This window comes from Heterodontus francisci, chromosome 14 (assembly GCF_036365525.1).
Source record: "Heterodontus francisci isolate sHetFra1 chromosome 14, sHetFra1.hap1, whole genome shotgun sequence".
Taxonomy (NCBI): Eukaryota; Metazoa; Chordata; class Chondrichthyes; order Heterodontiformes; family Heterodontidae; genus Heterodontus; species Heterodontus francisci.
In genome coordinates this window covers 35,221,425-35,240,817 of record NC_090384.1, presented here as the reverse complement: position 1 = coordinate 35,240,817, position 19,393 = coordinate 35,221,425, and the positions used below count along the sequence as shown (strand labels likewise).

The window sequence follows — 19,393 nt, the reverse complement described above, 5'->3', positions numbered from 1 at the left end:
ATGAGAGAACAGAAACATGTGTAGGTTAGACTGCACATATCCAGTGCAGGAGGGGGGGCAATGACCTCCTGCATGCCTGAGGTGGTTCTTCATCATTGATGAATTTTTCGATGAACAGCAATAATCACCCCTGAAGCAGGGACTTCAGTCTCCCCATCAGATATTGCGCATCTGCTCTGCCTCCCCACTAGTTCTAAAGCTTCTTTCTTGGCCTGGCTTAGAGGACAAATGTCAGGGACCCCTTCAGCAGGCCTGGCTGCCTCCCTCCTGTTATGGGCCCTCTTCTCCTGGAAGAGGAAGGATGGAGAAATTATAAATTGGCATAAGTATCACCATGATAGTTCTGTTACTATGGGCCCCTCGTCCCCAACTGGGGGATCTGATATATCTCATGATGGCATGCATTGCCATGGGATTTACTGGGGGTGAGCTATGAACGAGGGTGGCATGTGGCTATGCATCTGTCATTATGAGGTTATAACCTCTCTTTCATTATGCTAGCAGTGGCACCCTCACCATGTCACACATCCTGTAGTCACATCCAAACCCCAGAAAAGAAATAAAAACAAGAAATGTTGGAAATACCTGAAACGTTAACTCTGCTTCTCTCTCCACAGATGCTGCCAGACCTGTTGGGTATTTCCATCATTTCTTGTTTTTATTTCAGATTTCCAGCATCTGCAGTATTTTGTTTTTACCCCAGAAAAGAACATTGGAACATAGCACTCACCTTGGCTGAATGCAGGAGGTCATTGACCCACATCCTGCACTGGACACAGTTGCATCAAGTGACCCCACGGATGCTGACATCCTCTATGATCTCCAACCAGGCTTGCTTGGTCAGGCGGGAGGACCTCTTCTTGCCATCACAGGGGAAGAGAACCTCCCACCTTTTCCTTGCAGCCTGGAGGAGAATCTGCAGGGAGACATAACTGAAGCATGGGGTCCCCCTTGGTCTACCCTCTCCACATTTCCCGGGGAGGGGGAGGGTTGCAGTTGAGTGTTGTAGGAAACAGTGCTGTGACTTCTAATGCTTCACAGTACACAGATCTTCTATAGACTGCAAGGCAGGAGTGAATGCAAGGCTGGCAGGCTTTTAAATATGGCACCAGTACCTGATCTGCTGTCAGCTGATGCCGTAATCGGCATCTTGCCTCTCGCCTTCAGTACCCGCCACGTGATTGGGGGTGACTGGTGTCTCCATTATGACACATCACCCTTTTCCGGCCTACTGCTGGGACCGGCGGTGGGCTCGTTAAATTCAACCCCGTGTGTTGTAGTGCACAATGTACAGTGAGGTTTGCCTGGTTGTTCTTTATTCTACAATAGGAGGCAGAAGTAATTCCAGGATTCAGGCAGCATCAGAGCAGGAACTCTAACCCATTGCTCAGTGTCAATGAGCTTTACAAATACAGTCACTTTAAGGCTACACAAATGAGTCTGATTCACATTAGTGGAAAGAGTCCGTGGAACAGGGAATTCTGCAAGTAACACATCCAGCTTAGGAAACTGTTAGGAATTCACACAGGCCAAGGTTGGTGGAATTCCATCCTTTTCAGTAGCTGGCAGTCTTTACAGAATTAGAGAAAACAGATTTCTCAAGCCCAATCACAGTCTATTACGTCAGTTATTAGTCGGTACATATCATTATGTGGGATGAATATGGAATTAGACTTGATTTTCATTCAAATGTAATATATACAACTTAAATTTGATGGTATTCATTCTTAAAAGAAATATTTATAATTGCAGGTCAGTGGAGGAGTACGTTGGTAAAGTACTGGGTAGTGTCATTGGTATGCTATAGAGTAATGCCACTGGTTACCTACCTAGTGAATGCTAACTGGTTCACACTATTAGGGAAGCTATGAAGAGAAAAAAAAAACAAGCCACCTCCTGAAAAGAGGAAAGAAGTTTTAGGTAAGCTCATCCTCCCTAGAATATATGAAATTAGAAGAAAGCAAGACTTAGAAGTAGGAACAGAAGGAAATAAGGCAGAAGCCGAAAGATGGGCAGGGAGATTGTGAGTCAGAGGCCAGGAATAGAGAATTGTGAGTCAGAGGCCTGAGATGGAGAAGGGAGAAGTGTGATGGCTGGAGATGGAAGGGAAAGTGTGAGGCAGAGGACTGGGCATTGCAAAAATAGGAAGGCGGCAAAGTCCCAGAAAGGAGGGATCAATACAGAAAAGTAAAGAGATATCATTGTCATGAACTCATGACAAATACTACAGGAATACAAGTTAATGATCTAGAAAGTACAGGGAAAATTGTAAAAAAATATAAGGACAGACAGATCACCATCTGTGAACACTTTTCCATTATTCATTGATTAACAGTTTAAATTTCCAGCCATTCAAGGCATACAGCTAGTGAGGGGAACAAATCAAACAGAACAGTATGAAGAGAGTGATTTACATTTCATTCAGTGCCTCATCTGGTTAGTTCTTTGCTTAAAGTTCTTTATTTTGTAATCTTAACTATTTATATATTAGTAACAGCAGAGGAATTTTGATGTTGAACATCATACCACAATATCAGAACCAAGCGAGTGGAAATATCCATATACAGCTCTTTACTGGAAGAGGATAGCGCGCTGCCAAGGAAGTGATTCACTTCATCATTGTGGTAATGGATGAGGGTTTTGAAGCAGCTGAGAATGCAGGGAGGCAATTGCCTTAAAGGGGCACTGCCTTGATGAAAAAAGCTTGCCATACTTTTCTCTTTGGGAAAGGAAAAGGAGCAGGCAAACCATACACCACTCTCATCACAGGAATGGGATACACAAGTAACACAATGATGGCTTCTGATGTTATTCATGCCATATATTTGTAAACAATATTTTTTTTAAATGGGCAAAGACAATTTTCTGAATCCGACACTCTTTCAAAATGGCACTTAACCCATTCACCAACTGACAGCTTCTGGTGAGAAAGTTGTGCGGACTATTTTTGTACTAAAATATGGTTCAAGGTGTACAACAGAGGGCAAGTGAGCTACTTCCAGGTTTCTGCATCCACAATGCACTTACAAAGGCTGGAGTGAATAGCACTTTAATTTAGATTTGCTCCTTGGGGGCCATTGGCTGCCTAATTGCATCCAGCTCAATGACTTAGCAGAGATCCAAAACTCGTGTTACTTCAGCAGCAGGAAACTGCATCCTAACACTCTAAGATTCATTGCAACCGGTGAGTCAAAATGCTGACAGCCAATGCCACTTTTCTGCCTTGACTATATGAATCACGTCATAAACCATTTAGGGTGTAATGTGAGAATCATAAAGGACTTGTTGAGAATTCATTAAAGCTTCCAGCTCAAGTATTCAGCATGCTGTTTAGATCTGTATTGAGCTTATGTAAGAGTTGACAATTAGAAAATGGGAAGCTTTTTTTTCTATGTGGTGTCTGCAAATAGATACAGTGCTGGAACTATGCAGATAGGATGGAACATCAGCCTCTCGAGCCTGCTCTACCATTCAATTAAGTCATTGTTGATTATTACCTCAACTCCATTTGCCTGCCTTAGCTCTGTATTCCTCAATACCGAATAAAAGTAATCAATTTCAATCTTCAAAATTTCAGTTGACCTAGCAAGCACAGCCTATTGGGGGAGAGAATGTCAGATTTCTAATTTCCTTTGGGGGAAATGTGCTTCCTGATTTCACCCCTAAACGGCCTAACTCTAATCATAAGATTCTGCCCATTTTTTCTGGTTTCTCCCACCAGAGGAAATAGCTTCTCTGCATCTATTCTCTCAAATCCTTTTATCTTTTTAGACACCACAATTGGATCACCCCTCAACCTTCTACACTCAAGGAAATGCAAGCCAAGTGTATGCAGCTTTGCCTCTTAGGTTGGCTTGAGTTTTTCAATCATAATGTCAGCAGTAACCTAGTCATTTTAATGGGTTACCATCAGTGTTATGATCTGAAAACCCAGGTAGATGTCACAAAGATGTCAATGAGGTAACCATTTGGTCTACCCGCATCCTTCCATAGTTATCAGTTATCTAATTGCTTTTTGAATGCTCCAGAGGTTTTGCCTCTAGTACCCTATCCAGATGACTACTTTAGGTATCAATCACTTAGTGTGAAGGAATACTCTTGACATCAGTCCTGAAATTTCCTTTTATCAGTTTGCACATTTGTCCCTTTGTCTTGAGTCATGATTTAACTTCAAATACTGTTCATATTAACTTTTTCTATTCAATTTAGTATCCTACTGGAACTATGAGGTCTCTCCTGTTTTCCTCCTTTCCTGCGGAAGTACTGCATTGTGCACATACACTGTGGAAGGTAATTCTGGTTATACCATATATTTGAGAGACATGTACCATTTTGACCAGTTACTTAAAATCCATCATAAACGACATTATAGCTAACAGGGAAAGAGACACATACAACTTATCTGAGGTTTCCATTAATAAATGTTGCCACTTGAAGCCTAGGATGCCTGTTCAAGGTTATAAAGCTGTTAAGGAAAGTATAATGCATCTGAAACTCCATTTCATTGAGTCTCGTTATCGGTTAAATGTGTACACTCACCTCTATAGCATCTGCTCCTGCCTGAAGCCCTGCTGAGCGCTCAAAGCTTCCCAACCGTTTCAAATATTGATATCTGAAAAGAAATTCAGAAATGAAGGTTGTAAGGTAGCTTATATCAGGGAATCCTCTTCACTTGAAACCCCTCTTTGAAGGGTCTAGCCTTTCAACTTTTGAAACTCACAAGTTACATTTTAGCTGGATTCTGGTGGCAAAGGTGTTGCTTACCTGATTGATAGCAGCTAACCTCAATTAGAATAAATAGGTACAGATAGGTGAATAAGTAGGGGAGCCTTTGTGTACTTCCCATTCTTTCTGCATTTCCAAAATGTGGTACAGTGGCGCAGTGGTTAGCACCGCAGCCTCACAGCTCCAGTGTCCCGGGTTCAATTCTGGGTATTGCCTGTGCGGAGTTTGTAAGTTCTCCCTGTGACTGCGTGGGTTTTCGCCGGGTGCTCCGGTTTCCTCCCACAGCCAAAGACTTGCAGGTTGATAGGTATATTGGCCATTATAAATTGCCCCTAGTATAGGTAGGTGGGTGAGGATGTGGTAGGAATATGGGATTAATGGAGGATTAGTATAAATGGGTGGCTGATGGTTGGCACAGACTTAGTGGGCTGAAGGGCCTGTTTCAGTGCTGTATCTCTAAATAAAATAAAAGTTTAGATCAAAAACTGTCCAGGTTGGTGCAGGTGGATGTACTGCACACATAGTATATATGATAATATTAGATACAACATGCAAATAAGCAACACAATGACATTGATTTGGCTCAGTTGGGAGTACACTTGATCCAAAGTCAGAAGGTCATGTGTTCAAGCCCTCCAGGACTTGAGGGCCTATGGACATTTTAGGGACAATATAAATGCACGTTATTTTTCTTTCTTTCTCATAAGCCATTTTTGATCAGAATTTTTGATCAGCTAAGAATAAGACAGATTCCAGCTCTGCAACCACTAGAACAGTTCATCTAAGTCTGAAATATTGGTCCCATTTCTACTTTGGTCAAGTCGTTTTCACCATATAATATACAACATCTAAAAGAGTTTACACAGAGGCAACATTGCAACTTGGATTGTGAGGAGGGATGAACTTAAGATTGCTATCCTTCCATGTCAATGCCAAGCCCACATCCTTTCACTCCCTCCTAATCTTCAATCCTTTTCAACAATAATCGTGTGTTCTTATACTCTCCCTAGCCACAGACAATGCTATCTTTATCTCACTAAGCAGCTCTGCAAGAAGGAAAGCTTTATTAATCCATATTTTACCATATAAAGCATCTGTCTCTTTGCTGAACTTAATACGTTTTTCAGACAAGGAAAATGATAGCGCCCCCCCCAAAAAAAATCACTTCACTGTCAAAATCTATCCCATCATGTAGCACTTACACCTCAGATGTAGACTTCAGTGTGTAAAAAGTAATGTTATGAACTATTCATGGATTCTCCAAATAACAGTGTCACTTGCACCCTTCTAGTTGCCATATCGACACCGTAGGGACACACCAATATGGCTTAGTGCTGTGATCATGTGCAATAGAACATCATGGATTACATTGAAAGAGGGATATTGCAGCATAAGTGGGGCCACTCCATTAACAATAGACCGACAAACCAGCCTGAAGATCACAGTGGGTCAAAAGCTAGTAACTCAGTAGCTTGAGTGACCCTCTCTGATTCAATGTTCACACTTTATTGTATACAGGTATTCGAAGCCTTGCTATCTGTCTTTGTCACTTCTGGTTTGTGGCTTATTAGAATATACTCGGACATTTTTGGTCTTATTAAGACTTTTGAAGGAACAGACATAAGAAAAACAAAGTAAAAAGTGACAATCAGCCTACCTCACAGACCTATGTCAATGCTCTGGTCATGAGTTTCAAATGGAACCATCTATCTTCATCAGGATCCAGTACCAAGCCAATATTTTTCTACTGCCATGCTAACCTGAGCTATTCTAGCTCCATACATCCTGCAGTAAGTCGATTTATTTTGGCAATATTCCTAATCAGATATTTTCTACGTTGATTCAGGCCCGAGACCAAGCCTCCTCGATTTCCTCTCTAAATGATGTTAATTCTAGGAACCAACCTGTTCAAAGATTCAGGATTAGATTCATTATTGTTTGCAGTAGTTTGACACCTTTACCATTAATCTTATCAGGTACATTTTAGTCTTCTTGATTTGTTTACACTTTTTGGACATTTCGTCATGGGATTTTGAGACCAGACTTTTATCCATTCTGAAAACTAACTATAAGCATACACACAAGATTGATTTAGGTAGCAGGACTGAAATCTGGCAACAGGACTGAGGACAGCTTTAACAATATGTCAATACATCTTGGAAGAATTTCCTTACCCAATTGCCAACACACAACACAGTACATCTATAAACTAAAAACCTAGGCAAAGCTGGGTGATATCTTTCTGATTTCATGTAAATACTCACTTGGGACTTGTGGGATAAAATTTGTTTCATAGCAATTGACCCAACTTTACACAAAGTTCATTCAGGTCATTGTATTTAATATGCAGTGCACAGAATGAATAATGGATCAGCTTGGTTTCATTGTGGTAGTCTTCAGGAAAATTTTGCTCCAGCCTACAGGGTATGACATCATTCCCATCACAATGAACGATTCTGAAACAAGTCTGTAAATAGAAGCTGAAGCAAACCACTGTCTAATGTGAATGCAGTTCAAATGTCAAATTAGGTGCATGCACAGCAACATGTGATGTGAGGGGTCCTTTAAAAGTCACTGGGAAAGTTTCTGATTTGTGAGAGAATGAAGGGATACAGGCCATTCCTGGCTCTATGTTGGCACTTTGCTTTGATGTTTCAATGTGCCGCACCATATGTTTGAATTTGTTTGTTACATGATTAATTCTTAACTGCAGCATGTTGCCAATGAAGGCCAAGCAGTCACAGCAACACTCTCCCAGGACTCAAAATCACAGCACTCTTTACCTCCCTCAGTCTTTCCTTCCTGTGACAAACCAGAGACTTTTATAAACCCAGCTTTCTAACACCTGATTACTGCTGATCAATTTAACCAATCTCTTTTACTCCTTTCACTTTTCTTGCACTATGCCAGTTGAAACAAGCATCTCAACAGATGCATGGAAGCAGGGGATGTTCCTGACACTTTAGCAGAAGACTGGGGAGACCTCAGCAACTGGATAGAGGGAAAAAATTAGAAAACTACACATTTATTCCTGCTATCCCCAAACCAAACAGACAGAAAAAAAGTATTGGCTTGGTTTTGCTGCCTTCCACAGTTAAATAGTCAGCTGGCATTCACTGCCCAGGCTCAAACAAAAAGAATGAATATCTGAGCAAGCTACCGGAATGGGCAGCTGGTACTTGGAGAACGGTATCTCAGTACAAGGTGGCACCTTCAGAAGAGGAGGAGAGGAAACTAGTGGTAGGGAGGAGGAATGAAATGAAAAGAAACAATTGAAAACATATTTAACGTATATGTGTAGCCAAATCATCAACTACTTTGATCTAGTCAATGTCCCTGTTTCAGCTGTACATATTTTCCCTCTTACTACTCCCAATCATGCAGCAAATTGATATCTTCTTTACAAGCATGAGCGCAGTGGTTTATTCAATGTTAATGAGTGATACCTAAATACAGAGAGACTGAGCAAAAAATAAGTTGTGTCTAAGCTGAATTTGAAGGCTGTGAAACATCGTGGCAACTAAGATGTCTTTATGAAGTTTTCTCTAGTACTGCATTGCCGAGATTTTCAAGCAAACAATCCATTGGAGTAAGCAGCTCTGACAGCCTAAGACAACGCAACACCAATTCCAGATGAACAACGAATGTGCAAACATGGCACAGTGATCTACCTGATAACAATCTGTCACTTTCAGTTTCAATCACATTTACGATCGCAACGGCCAATGGATAACATGAGAGAAATTGTTCTGGATTGGAGTCTCGATAGCATACAATCAAAAAACTCATCAGCTTTGGTGTTACTGCAGGGTAGAAGATTGGATTGCAGGATTGCACTGATAGAGTTATAATTGGCCCAGGCTTTAATAAAAATCCTATAAGAATGGCTACAAAATGCAAACCCTCAGGACTCAGCCAGACCTCATTCAGTACTGAAACTGACCAGCAAAAGAATTAAGCTGCACTAGGGAGGCCATTACAATGTCAAGTTCAGTTGGTAAGGGAAAAGCAATGTCATGCTAAGCCCCCACCTGCCAAGAATGAGACACATTCATTTTGTCATAAACATTGACTTTTAACTGTTTTTGGAGCAAGGAAGTGAGGGCATTTACATACTAACAGACATTGAAGGTGAGGAAGTGCATTCGAGAGCCTGCTAAGGAGGATACAATTTCAAGGGTCAGGACTGGTTAGACCAGCTAAAAACATGGTGTGTTTAAAATTAAACCCTGTTACAGTAAGACCAGGTGAAGGCTGAAAGGGAATCCTACACCAGTTTCTCACTGGGTCGTAACAGAAATTATGGTGCTAGTGTCCGAGATTTTACCCACAGACAAACAAAAGAAATTGGAAGTGGGAAGCCAAATTGTTCCCAAACAAAAAAGAGCAAGATTTCAATACTGGTTTTCTTGTGATTGTGTGTGCTTGAATACTAATATGTCTGCAGCTGAAGCTAGTGGCTCCCCAAGCCAGGGTGCAGTAACTTGGGATAAGTTAAAAGCACTGGCTATGGAGCAGCTGACAAAAATGGCTGAACAGCGTGGAATCACTATACGTGGCAAGGCTAAGAAGTCTGAACTCCTAAGACTAGTGGCCAACCATTTTTCCTTTGAATCTGAAGAAGCAGAAGCAGTGTTAGAAGCAGATCCTGACAAGGTATTGTTAGCAAAGATACAATTGGAACAAAGGAAACTTGTATTTGAGGCAAGAGAGAGGGAGAAAGAGAGAGCCTTCCAGAAGGAACATGAAGAAAATAAAAGGCAGGAGAGAGAGAAAGAGAAAGAATATTCAAGAAAGAATCCGAAGAAAGAGAGTTGAAGCGGCTTGAGTTAAGTAGGGAGCGACAGAGTAACCCCAGTGAAAGCATGGCCAATATGCAGCAGCAGAATTCAGGGCTGGGTACAAAATTGTTAAAACTAGCTCCACTAATTCCAAAGTTCAATGAGGAAGATGTGGAGGTATTTTCTGTGTCTTTTGAGAAACTGGTAAGGCAGCTAAAATGGCCAGCTGAGACCTGGTCTCTTTATTACAAAGCAAGCTAACTGGAAAAGCCCATGAGGTTTATTCCTTGTTGCCAGTTGAGAGTTGATCAAATTATGAACTGACAAAAAGTGCTATCCTCTGGGCATATGAATTAGTACCCAAAGCCTATTGCCAAAAGTTTAGAACCTTCAAGAAGCAAACTAATCAAACTTATCTGGAGTGTGAAAGAAGAAAGCAGCTGACTTTTGACCAGTGGCTGAGAGCTCTCAGCTCAGCTATGAGAATCTCAGAGAAGTAATTCTGTTAGAGGAATTTAAACACTCTCATCCACTCTCCATAAAGACACATGTAGAGGAGTAGTGGGTCCAGAGAACCCGGCAAGCGGCCATTCTGGCTGATGAGTTTGCTTTAATTTATAAGGCGGTTTCCCAGGGGAGAACCTTTCCAAGTCACCCCCACAAATCCAAAAAGGACAAAGGGTGGGAAGGTGTTCGGAGCCTGAGCAGTCCTGGGAGAGAAAGGAAAGCAGGAGACACAGGGTCCCTCCTCCAGCCAAAAAGGAAGGTGCTTTGAGCAAGAGTGAGACCCGGAGACCTGTGTGCTTCCGTTGTAATAAAGCAGGGCTTTTAAAAGCTGGCTGCTGGAAACTAAGGGGAAAATCTGTAGGGTTAATCAGGGCACACCTGCTTAGTGAAGAAGCGAACCTGATGGTAAGCAGGACAGAACAAGCTGTGGCTTTAACTGCAGTAGACCCAGGAAGTCTACCGCTGCAAGTGCAGGAAAATCTAATAAGGTTCCTGAGGGTCATCAGGGTTTTGTATCTGAAGGGAGAGTAACCCCATACCTCTCGAGTGAGACCAGCAAGCCCATAGTAATTCTCAGGGACACAGGGGCCACTGGATCCCTTTTAATGGGAAAAGGCCTGACCATTTCCCCAGAGAGTGCAGTGAACACCAGAATGATGGTGAATGGTACTGGAGGGCAGTGTATGCTTATACCTGTACACTGGTTGCACTTGGAGTGCGACCTAGTTTCAGGACTGGTGACGCTCGGGGTTGTCCCTAGTTTGCCTGTGGATGGGGTTGACCTGCTCCTAGGTAATGATCTAGCAGGTGTGAAAGTGGTAGCCTCCCCAGTAGTGAAAGAAAGACCACAGGAGGTCAGAGAGACAGGGCCGTGGCCCCTGCAGTTTCCTTGAATGTGTAGTGGATCAGGCCATGATCAAACCAGCTCCCCCAGAGGAGACTGAATTGGCACTGCAGGCAGATGGCCAGGTCTGTCTGTCTGAGACTTTCTTTGGAAAGTTAGAAGACCCAGGGAATGAATTAAATGGATTGTCCCTAGCTGAGGCTCAGCGAGCCGACCCAGTGTTGTGAGAGTTAGCACAGGCTTCCCAGTCTGAAAGTAAAGCACAGGGAGTCCCTGATTGCTACTATTTAAAGAATGAAGTACTGATGAGGAAATGGAGTTCTCCTCACAGACCTGAGGGCAAGGAGTGGACAGTAGTTCACCAGTTACTGGTCCTGCAGAGGTACTGGAGAGAAATATTAAGAAGGGTCCACGAGACTACAGTGGCTGTACATGCCGGAATACAAAAGACCAAAGCCTGCATAAGACAGCAGTTTGACTGGCCAAAACTCCACAAAGATGTGATGAAATACTGCAAGAATTGTCACATGTGCCAGGTTGAGGGGAAACCCCAACCTACAGTGAAACCTGCACCCCTAAATCCTGTACCAGTGTTAGCAGGACCCTCCAGCAGAGGGCTGGTGAACTTTAAGGGACCCCTGCCGAGAACAAAAGGGGACAGACAGGCACAAGGCTGGCAAAAATTTAGAAAGAGAAGGGGAAAAAGTGACCAAGAGGGCCAGTTAAAAGTAGTTTGGGAGGAATCCCAGATGAAAACCCCTACTGTCCGGTCAGCCAACCCAAAAAAATGTGAAAAGTTACACCCCACCTCCTCCTATGTAACTGCAGACACTAGAAGCACCCCACCAGAGTTGCTAACAGCATTTACAGGAACCTGCAGAGACAAAGAAAGACCTCTAGGGGGAAGAGAAACCGGGAGGGTGATGCCTCACCTACTTGAAGTGCCACAGGGGAGTGCAGTAGAGTCTGCAAAAGTACCCGCAGGTAGAAGTGTCCTCTGGGACAAAGGGGAGATTCGCAAACTTCATAAGTTTTAGGATTTGTGAATGAATGAGAGAAATGCATGTTTTTTTTCTGTATCTTATATTTTCTCTTGACCCTTTTAATGAAATGCGCTTTTCTCAAATCGCATTTCATTCTGCTGGGTGTGGAGGTGTCACGCTAGGCCCTCACCTGCCAAGAATGAGGCACATTAATTTTGTCATGAACATTGATATTTAACAGTTGTTGGAGCAAGGAAATGACTTGTTAAACAGATCAGCCATAGCTGGAAAAAAACATTTACATATGAACAGACATCGAAGATGAGCAAGCGCATTCCAGGGCCTGCTAAGGAGGATACAATCCACGAGGGCCAGGACTGGTTAGACCAGCTGGTCTAACTGGCTCTTCCAGGGTTTTCTTTTGAACTGGCCACAGAGAGTTTAAACTCAGAAAGACTGTTTGCTCCTGTACTGAGAAGATCTCTCCTGTCTGCTCCAATCTCTTTCTCACAAGTCTCTGAATCCGTTGAAGACACGTGAACCCCAAGACAGAAAAGTCTCCTACAGTGAACAAGGTTTAAGAAGAATACTGGGCCCCAACGAAAAGCAAGATTTACCTACAATCAAGGACTTTACTGTAAGCTCAAAGAACCGTAACAAAAATTCTTCAGATATTGCCTCAAACTTTTTCCACTTTACTTCTTCTGCTCTTTTCTGTCTCTATTTGCATGTGTGTATCGCGTATGCATGCTAGCATCCGTAGGCGTCAGCTGAATTAGAGTTTAAGTTTAATAAATTTCAACTTTTTTTCTTTAAACCTAAGAAAACATGTTTGTGCTGGTTTCTTTGCCTTATAATTGGAAAGCGGTGAACAAGGGATTCACCAAGGAGGAGCTAAAAACGCAGTGTGTTTAAAATTAAACCCTGTTACGGTAAGACCAGGTGAAGGCTGGGTTGTAACAGCAACAATAGCAATCTGCATTTATATAGTGTCTTTAATGCAGAATAGCATCCCAAGATACTTTTCAGAGGTGTAATCAAAAAATAGAAAGAAGCCATTGTAAATTAAGGAATGCATAGCCACCAGTAAACCTAGTTTTATAGAAGTAAAGACGAGAATGGTAAATGAAAAACTAAAAAGTGATGTGTTAACAGTTACATTTCACTTTAAACATATCTTACATATCTTTATACTCTGTCTCCCCTTTGCAGTTAAAAACATGCAGGTTACTGCACTCCCTATATTTACATTAGATACATAATGAATTTGGCCTAACCATCAGCCTCAAGAATACGAACATCATGGGGCAGGATGTCAGAAATGCTCCATCCATCAATATTGGCGACCACGCTCTGGAAGTGGTTCAAGAGTTCACCTACCTAGGCTCAACTATCACCAGTAACCTGTCTCTAGATGCAGAAATCAACAAGCGCATGGGTAAGGCTTCCACTGCTATGTTCAGACTGGCCAAGAGAGTGTGGGAAAATGGCGCACTGACACGGAACACAAAAGTCCGAGTGTATCAGGCCTGTGTCCTCAGTACCTTGCTCTACGGCAGCGAGGCCTGGACAACGTATGCCAGCCAAGAGCGACATCTCAATTCATTCCATCTTCGCTGCCTTCGGAGAATACTTGGCATCAGGTGGCAGGACTATATCTCCAACACAGAAGTCCTTGAAGCGGCCAACATCCCCAGCTTATACACACTACCGAGTCAGCGGCGCTTGAGATGGCTTGGCCATGTGAGCCGCATGGAAGATGGCAGGATCCCCAAAGACACATTGTACAGCGAGCTCGCCACTGGTATCAGACCCACCGGCCGTCCATGTCTCCGTTATAAAGACGTCTGCAAACGCGACATGAAATCGTGTGACATTGATCACAAGTCGTGGGAGTCAGTTGCCAGCATTCGCCAGAGCTGGCGGGCAGCCATAAAGACAGGGCTAAATTGTGGCGAGTCGAAGAGACTTAGTAGTTGGCAGGAAAAAAGACAGAGGCGCAAGGGGAGAGCCAACTGTGCAACAGCCCCAACAAACAAATTTCTCTGCAGCACCTGTGGAAGAGCCTGTCACTCCAGAATTGGCCTTTATAGCCACTCCAGGCGCTGCTTCACAAACCACTGACCACCTCCAGGCGCGTATCCATTGGAGGCCCAAAAGAAAAAGAACATACATGTATCCAAATATTAATATCATAGACAATGCACCACACCCTTCTATATTCAGAATTTATAGTAATAAAATCCCAATAACACCTTCACTAATAACTGTATCATCGATTGTATTTATACGCAACGAGTATTGCATTCTTCCTCTATCTATCAATATATATTAAAAATCTGTCATATCACACACATTTCCTGTACACAGTAGCCTTACATGACATGTCACAATTTTTCAGCGAAGCTTTTAAGTCAACATTTATAATGGGGAAATCCCATGATAACATTTCTTTGCCACACTATAACCACAAACCTCCAGCCTCTGAACACATTGTCCTGTTTACATACTATTTTGTTTTTAAATCCAATTTTCAGTTGTTTTTAACTCAATTTTGTTTTAAAATCTCATTTTCAGAGTATTTGAGAGCCGTCCCAACTCACCCACAGCGTTCTGATTCTTATTTTGGATCTTAAATTATGCCTTCTGTTTCCCATCTTTCCTATTTCCATCCCAGGATAGTAGTCTGTTGGTCACACACTTAATGCTCATCCTACCCACCTGATCAAATTCTGGACAACTGATTGGCTTGGGGCCAATCCTTACCTATCCCAACATCGGGGCCAACTCTTACCTACCCCAACATTGGAGCCAATCCTTACCTACCCTAACATTGGAGCCAACTCTTAACTAGCCCAACACTGGGGCCAACTCTTACCTAGCCCAGCATTGGGCCCAATCCTTACCTATCCCAACATTGGGCCCAATCCTTACCTATCCCAACATTGGGGCCCAATCCTTACCTACCCCAACATTGGAGCCAACTCTTACCTACCCCGACATTTTGGCCAATTCTTGCCTTTCCCACCCTGGGTTTCATATTCTCAATAGTAATGGCCATACCACAATGTTACCATCTTTGGTATCACACCTCACTGCATCGTGACCTCACCCCCCTGACTTTCTAGGTCTCCCTGCTTACCCGCAATCCTCCCTCATACAGACTAAACCAGCACTGAACTATTCGCAAGTACTTATTGTGATTATACAATACAAGTATATAGTATTAACTCTTTTGGTGGCATAACAAAGTAAGAATCTGTTTCACTTCAATAATCTTAAACAGACTCACAGTTCCTTGAACCTACTCTCAGTGTGGGTGGTACAATGAAATCCACCACAGGGAACCATATGCTTAAAGTGACTCAACTATACAACAACAAATCCATCTTTCCCGTATAGTAGTTTTGATATAGACGCATCACGGAAATCTAATGAAAAAATGGACACCAGACCAAAGAAGGAGATATTGGAAAAGGTGGGCAAAGTCTTAGTCTAATACGTGCATTTTAAGGAAGGTCTTAAAGGAGGAGAGGGAGGTAGAGAAGCGGAGGTGTTTGTGGGAGGATATTCCAGAATATGTGCCCGAGTGCTGGCTTGAAGGGAGAGGGGGGATGAACAAGAGGATAGAGGCAGAAAGGACAAAGAGTTTGGGAGACAATTGTAGGGTTGCCGAATGTTACAGAGATAGGAGTGAGGAGATGGAGATGGGAAGCGAGAAGGGTAAGAGTGCAGGGAATGGTGGCAAGAATTGTAGGAGAAAATTAGAAGTGATGGGAGAGGTGAAGAATGAGAACAGGGAACAAGAGAAGACACAATGGGGCAGATAGGGAAGGGGAAGAGGAGGAGAAAATAGGGGAGGGGGAAAACAGCAAGGTAAATGGGGGGGGGGGCAATGAAATGGATAGGAAGGCAAGGGGAGCTGTGGGATAACAGAGAGGAGGTGGGAAAGGGAAATGGAGAGGAGGGAAAGAAGGGAGGGAATGGAGTCAAAAATGAGAAGAGCAACTGATGTTGTGCCACACCACCCACCATGTCCCACTGAAAGAAAAGAGAGAGGCAGATGAGGAGGACAGAGAGAGAGATAGAAAAGTAAAGAAAGGAAGAAGAATTAACACAAAGGTGAACAAACAAGTAACCGACAGACCAAATACTCTGATCTACTGCAAGCAATGCCAAAGGAGATCCATTAGTTTATACTATATATGGCACAGCACTGTATTCGATATCGATATCTAGTACTGCATCCCTGTGCTACCTACACGAAGTCCAGTATCTTTACTCATCAGGTGCCCTTTATTCTCTTGTCCATGTGATGCCAATCTGCCATTGTTCTTCATTATGGACACATTTTCACCCAATTAATCACTTCACTCAAATACTGCTAGCCTATTTGAAAGAAGTATCTCATACACAAAACACAAATGGTCATCTGGCATAAAACTTGTATATATGCTTGCAGGCTGGCACAAGTACATCTTGGGAATGAATACATCCTGTCTGTCATTATTCATATGTTCGCATGTATCCTAATTTGTACCAAGTCCTGCTTACCCATCTCTCCTGTGCTTGCTGATTTACATTGGCTCCCAGTCCTCCTATTTAAAATTCACATCTTCATGTTCAAATCCCGGCATTGCCTTATTCTTCTCTATCTCTGTAACATCCTCCAGACCTATAATTCTTCAAAAACTCAGCATGCATCCAATTCTAGCCTCTTGTGCATCTTGAAATCCCTTCATCTCACCATCGGCAGCCATACTTTGAGTCACCGAGGTCCGAAGCTCTGAAATTTTCCCCCAAAACTTCTCTGCCTCTCTGTCCTCCTTAAAACCCATCTCTTTGACTCAGCTTTTAGTCACTCTTCTTGGCTCAATGCCAATTTTTGTCTGATTATACTCATGTGAAACACCTTGGAACTTTTCTTTATGTTAACAATGTAAGTGTTTGTTGTTATTTCAGTCTCAGAATCTCCTGCGTGCAATATATGGCACAATCATAAACCTGTTTTTAAAGGATCTGTTTATATTAATTTATATTCATGCACAGAGGGTTTATTATTCCTTAGAGAGGGATCTACATGGTGTTCTTTTTATGAATGAACCAGGTTTGGTCAAAGTAGTCCTGAACAGAATAAGGCCTGGCTGACAAAAAAAGTTAACAGCTACTGTATCCCAATGAGTCTTCTGTTCATCGTATTCCCTTTTATATTTTATTTTATATAGTTTAATAATTTGACGATGTATTTCAGATGCAGAAGGATGGGGGATTAATTGTGCTGGAGCTACTTTCTATTCCATATGGTTGCCTAGCGTATTGGCGTGAATAAGGCTGATTTTACAAAATCACATGAGCAGCGGATGGAGAGGACTATCCCTCTGGGAAACCTTGCTCACAGGGAGCACATTTTGTGAAATCACAGTTCTCCATCTATTAAAATCAACTCCCATGCCAGGAGTGCATCTTGATAAAATCAGCCCTAATATGTCAAATAAGGAATGTGCATTTTAGCAGTGCACGGAGATATTTAGATATTTCATTGTATTGAGGAAGCTGTGCTCGCAACATTTGATGAGTTTTCCCTGGAAAAACAAGGTAACTCAGAATGTGCAGGATTTGCTGTCTGTTTAAATAAGCATGACTAAACTCTGGAATTTCTGTACATTTAAGTTTCCTCTATCAGTGTAGATAAAACCAGATTGCTTCCAGTAATCGAGAGGTCAAGAACAAGCAACTATAGATACAAGATTAAAAAGGTTTAAAATGGAAAGCAGGAGAAACTTTCTTTCACAGAGGGCTGTATTTTATCAGCGTGCCGCACATCTGACACGGAAGTGCCGCCGAATAGCCCCCGCAATATTACACACAGGGGCTCATTTAAATGGAGGGGGAGGAGCAGATGCCCCGGATGACGTAGCGGGGGCGGCCGCCGCGTCCCCAGCACCAGTGTCTGGTGCCACCGCGCAGGCGCCATTTTTAAAGGGCTTAAAGCCCTTCAGGAGAGATTTAAATATTTAAAGGTGCCAGTGTCATAAAAAAGTCAATAAAAGTTTAATTTAACTTTGACTCCCCTCTCCCACCCACCCCCACTGAGTCCTCAACACAGAAATTGACCTGTCCCCCAAAAAAACACTTTTTGAATTTCCAAAATTTCCTCCCCGAACTTCAATATCTTTGACACTCAACCCCTTCCCACCATCCCCACAAACAATAGGATGGTTTTTTCCTGCTTCCCCCCCACCAACCCCGCCCTGATAATTTTATTCCTCCCCCCTCCCCACCAGTGTCTTGCCTCGGAACTCCAACGGAGTTCCAAAGGCACGCGAGTTGCGACCGATTGGCTGTAAAATCGGCGTGGGATGGCCACCAGTGGCAGGTAAGTTCATTTGCATTTTAATTTATCTAATTTCAATACCAAGGCCTCGCCATCGCCACTAATATCTGGCGGGGCCTTCTCGGCGTCGTGACGGGCCGCTCCCGCTAGCATTTTACGGCCTCCCCGCCACAACCTACGGCATCGAGGGGCTGATAAAATTCAGCCCAGAGCATTGCGTGGCTGTGGAATTCACTTCCAGGGTTAGTGGTTGAGGCAGGAACTATGTTGACATTAAAGACTTGATAGGTGGATGAAGAAAAAGGGGGTTGAAGGTATAGGGTAGTCAGAGTGGTAGAGTGCAAGTTGAGCTATTTGCTCCAGTGGAGGGCAAATGCTGACACAAACTGCTTTGGCTGAATAGCATGTTGTAACTTCTTTGTAGATATAGGAAACAAGCATATTCCATTAAACATTCAGCTATCCCAATTCCATTCATTAAAAAGTCTGCCAATTTCAATGTTGCATATTAAGAGATACAATGTAATGTTACAGCACTTCCCAAACAGTAACCTCTACCATTATCACCTAGAAGGATAAGGGCTGTAAATGTATGGGACACCATCACCTTCAAGTTTCCCTCCAAGTCACACACCACCCTGGCTTGAATGTATATTTTTCTTCCTTCCTCGTTACTGGGTCAAAATCCTGGAACACTCTACCTAACAGCACCTGTTAGGAATACCTTCACCACACAAACTTCAGTGGTTCAAGAATGTGACTCACGATTATCTTCTCAGGGGTAACTAGGGGTGGACAATAAATGCTGGCCTTCCCACCATTTATCCAAATCCCGAGACTGAATTTTTAAAAGTCACGGTGGTGGCCTGTGCACCTATAGTTTCTTTCTTTCTTTCTTCTTTCTTCTTTTCTTTTGGGCCTCCTTATCTCGAGAGACAATGGGTAAGCGCCTGGAGGTGGTCAGTGGTTTGTGAAGCAGCGCCTGGAGTGGCTATAAAGGCCAATTCTGGAGTGACAGGCTCTTCCACAGGTGCTGCAGAGAAATTTGTTTGTCGGGGCTGTTGCACAGTTGGCTCTCCCCTTGCGCCTCTGTCTGGTGGCCTGTGCACCTATAGTATGCCCTCTTAAATTGGCAGAAGTTTACAGTTCACGTGCAGCGCAGCAAAGCAGCACCACAAAGTGTCTTGTGATAACACTCAGGGCATCACCAAGCCAGTCA

General features: G+C 43.0%; 1 protein-coding gene across 4 annotated transcripts in view; it reads right to left on the bottom strand.

The window, feature by feature from the left end:
* The window catches only part of b4galnt4a (beta-1,4-N-acetyl-galactosaminyl transferase 4a), a 973,366-nt gene that overhangs the window by 41,295 nt on the left and 912,678 nt on the right, over positions 1-19,393 (bottom strand). For all 4 annotated transcript variants that reach the window (XR_010976333.1, XM_068045982.1, XM_068045983.1 and 1 more), the window contains exon 17: positions 4,540-4,612. Coding sequence is in view for 3 of the 4 variants with exons in the window: in XM_068045982.1 (XP_067902083.1) it covers positions 4,540-4,612 (73 nt within the window). In the remaining variant the exon portion in view is untranslated. The remainder of the gene's footprint in view (positions 1-4,539; positions 4,613-19,393) is intronic.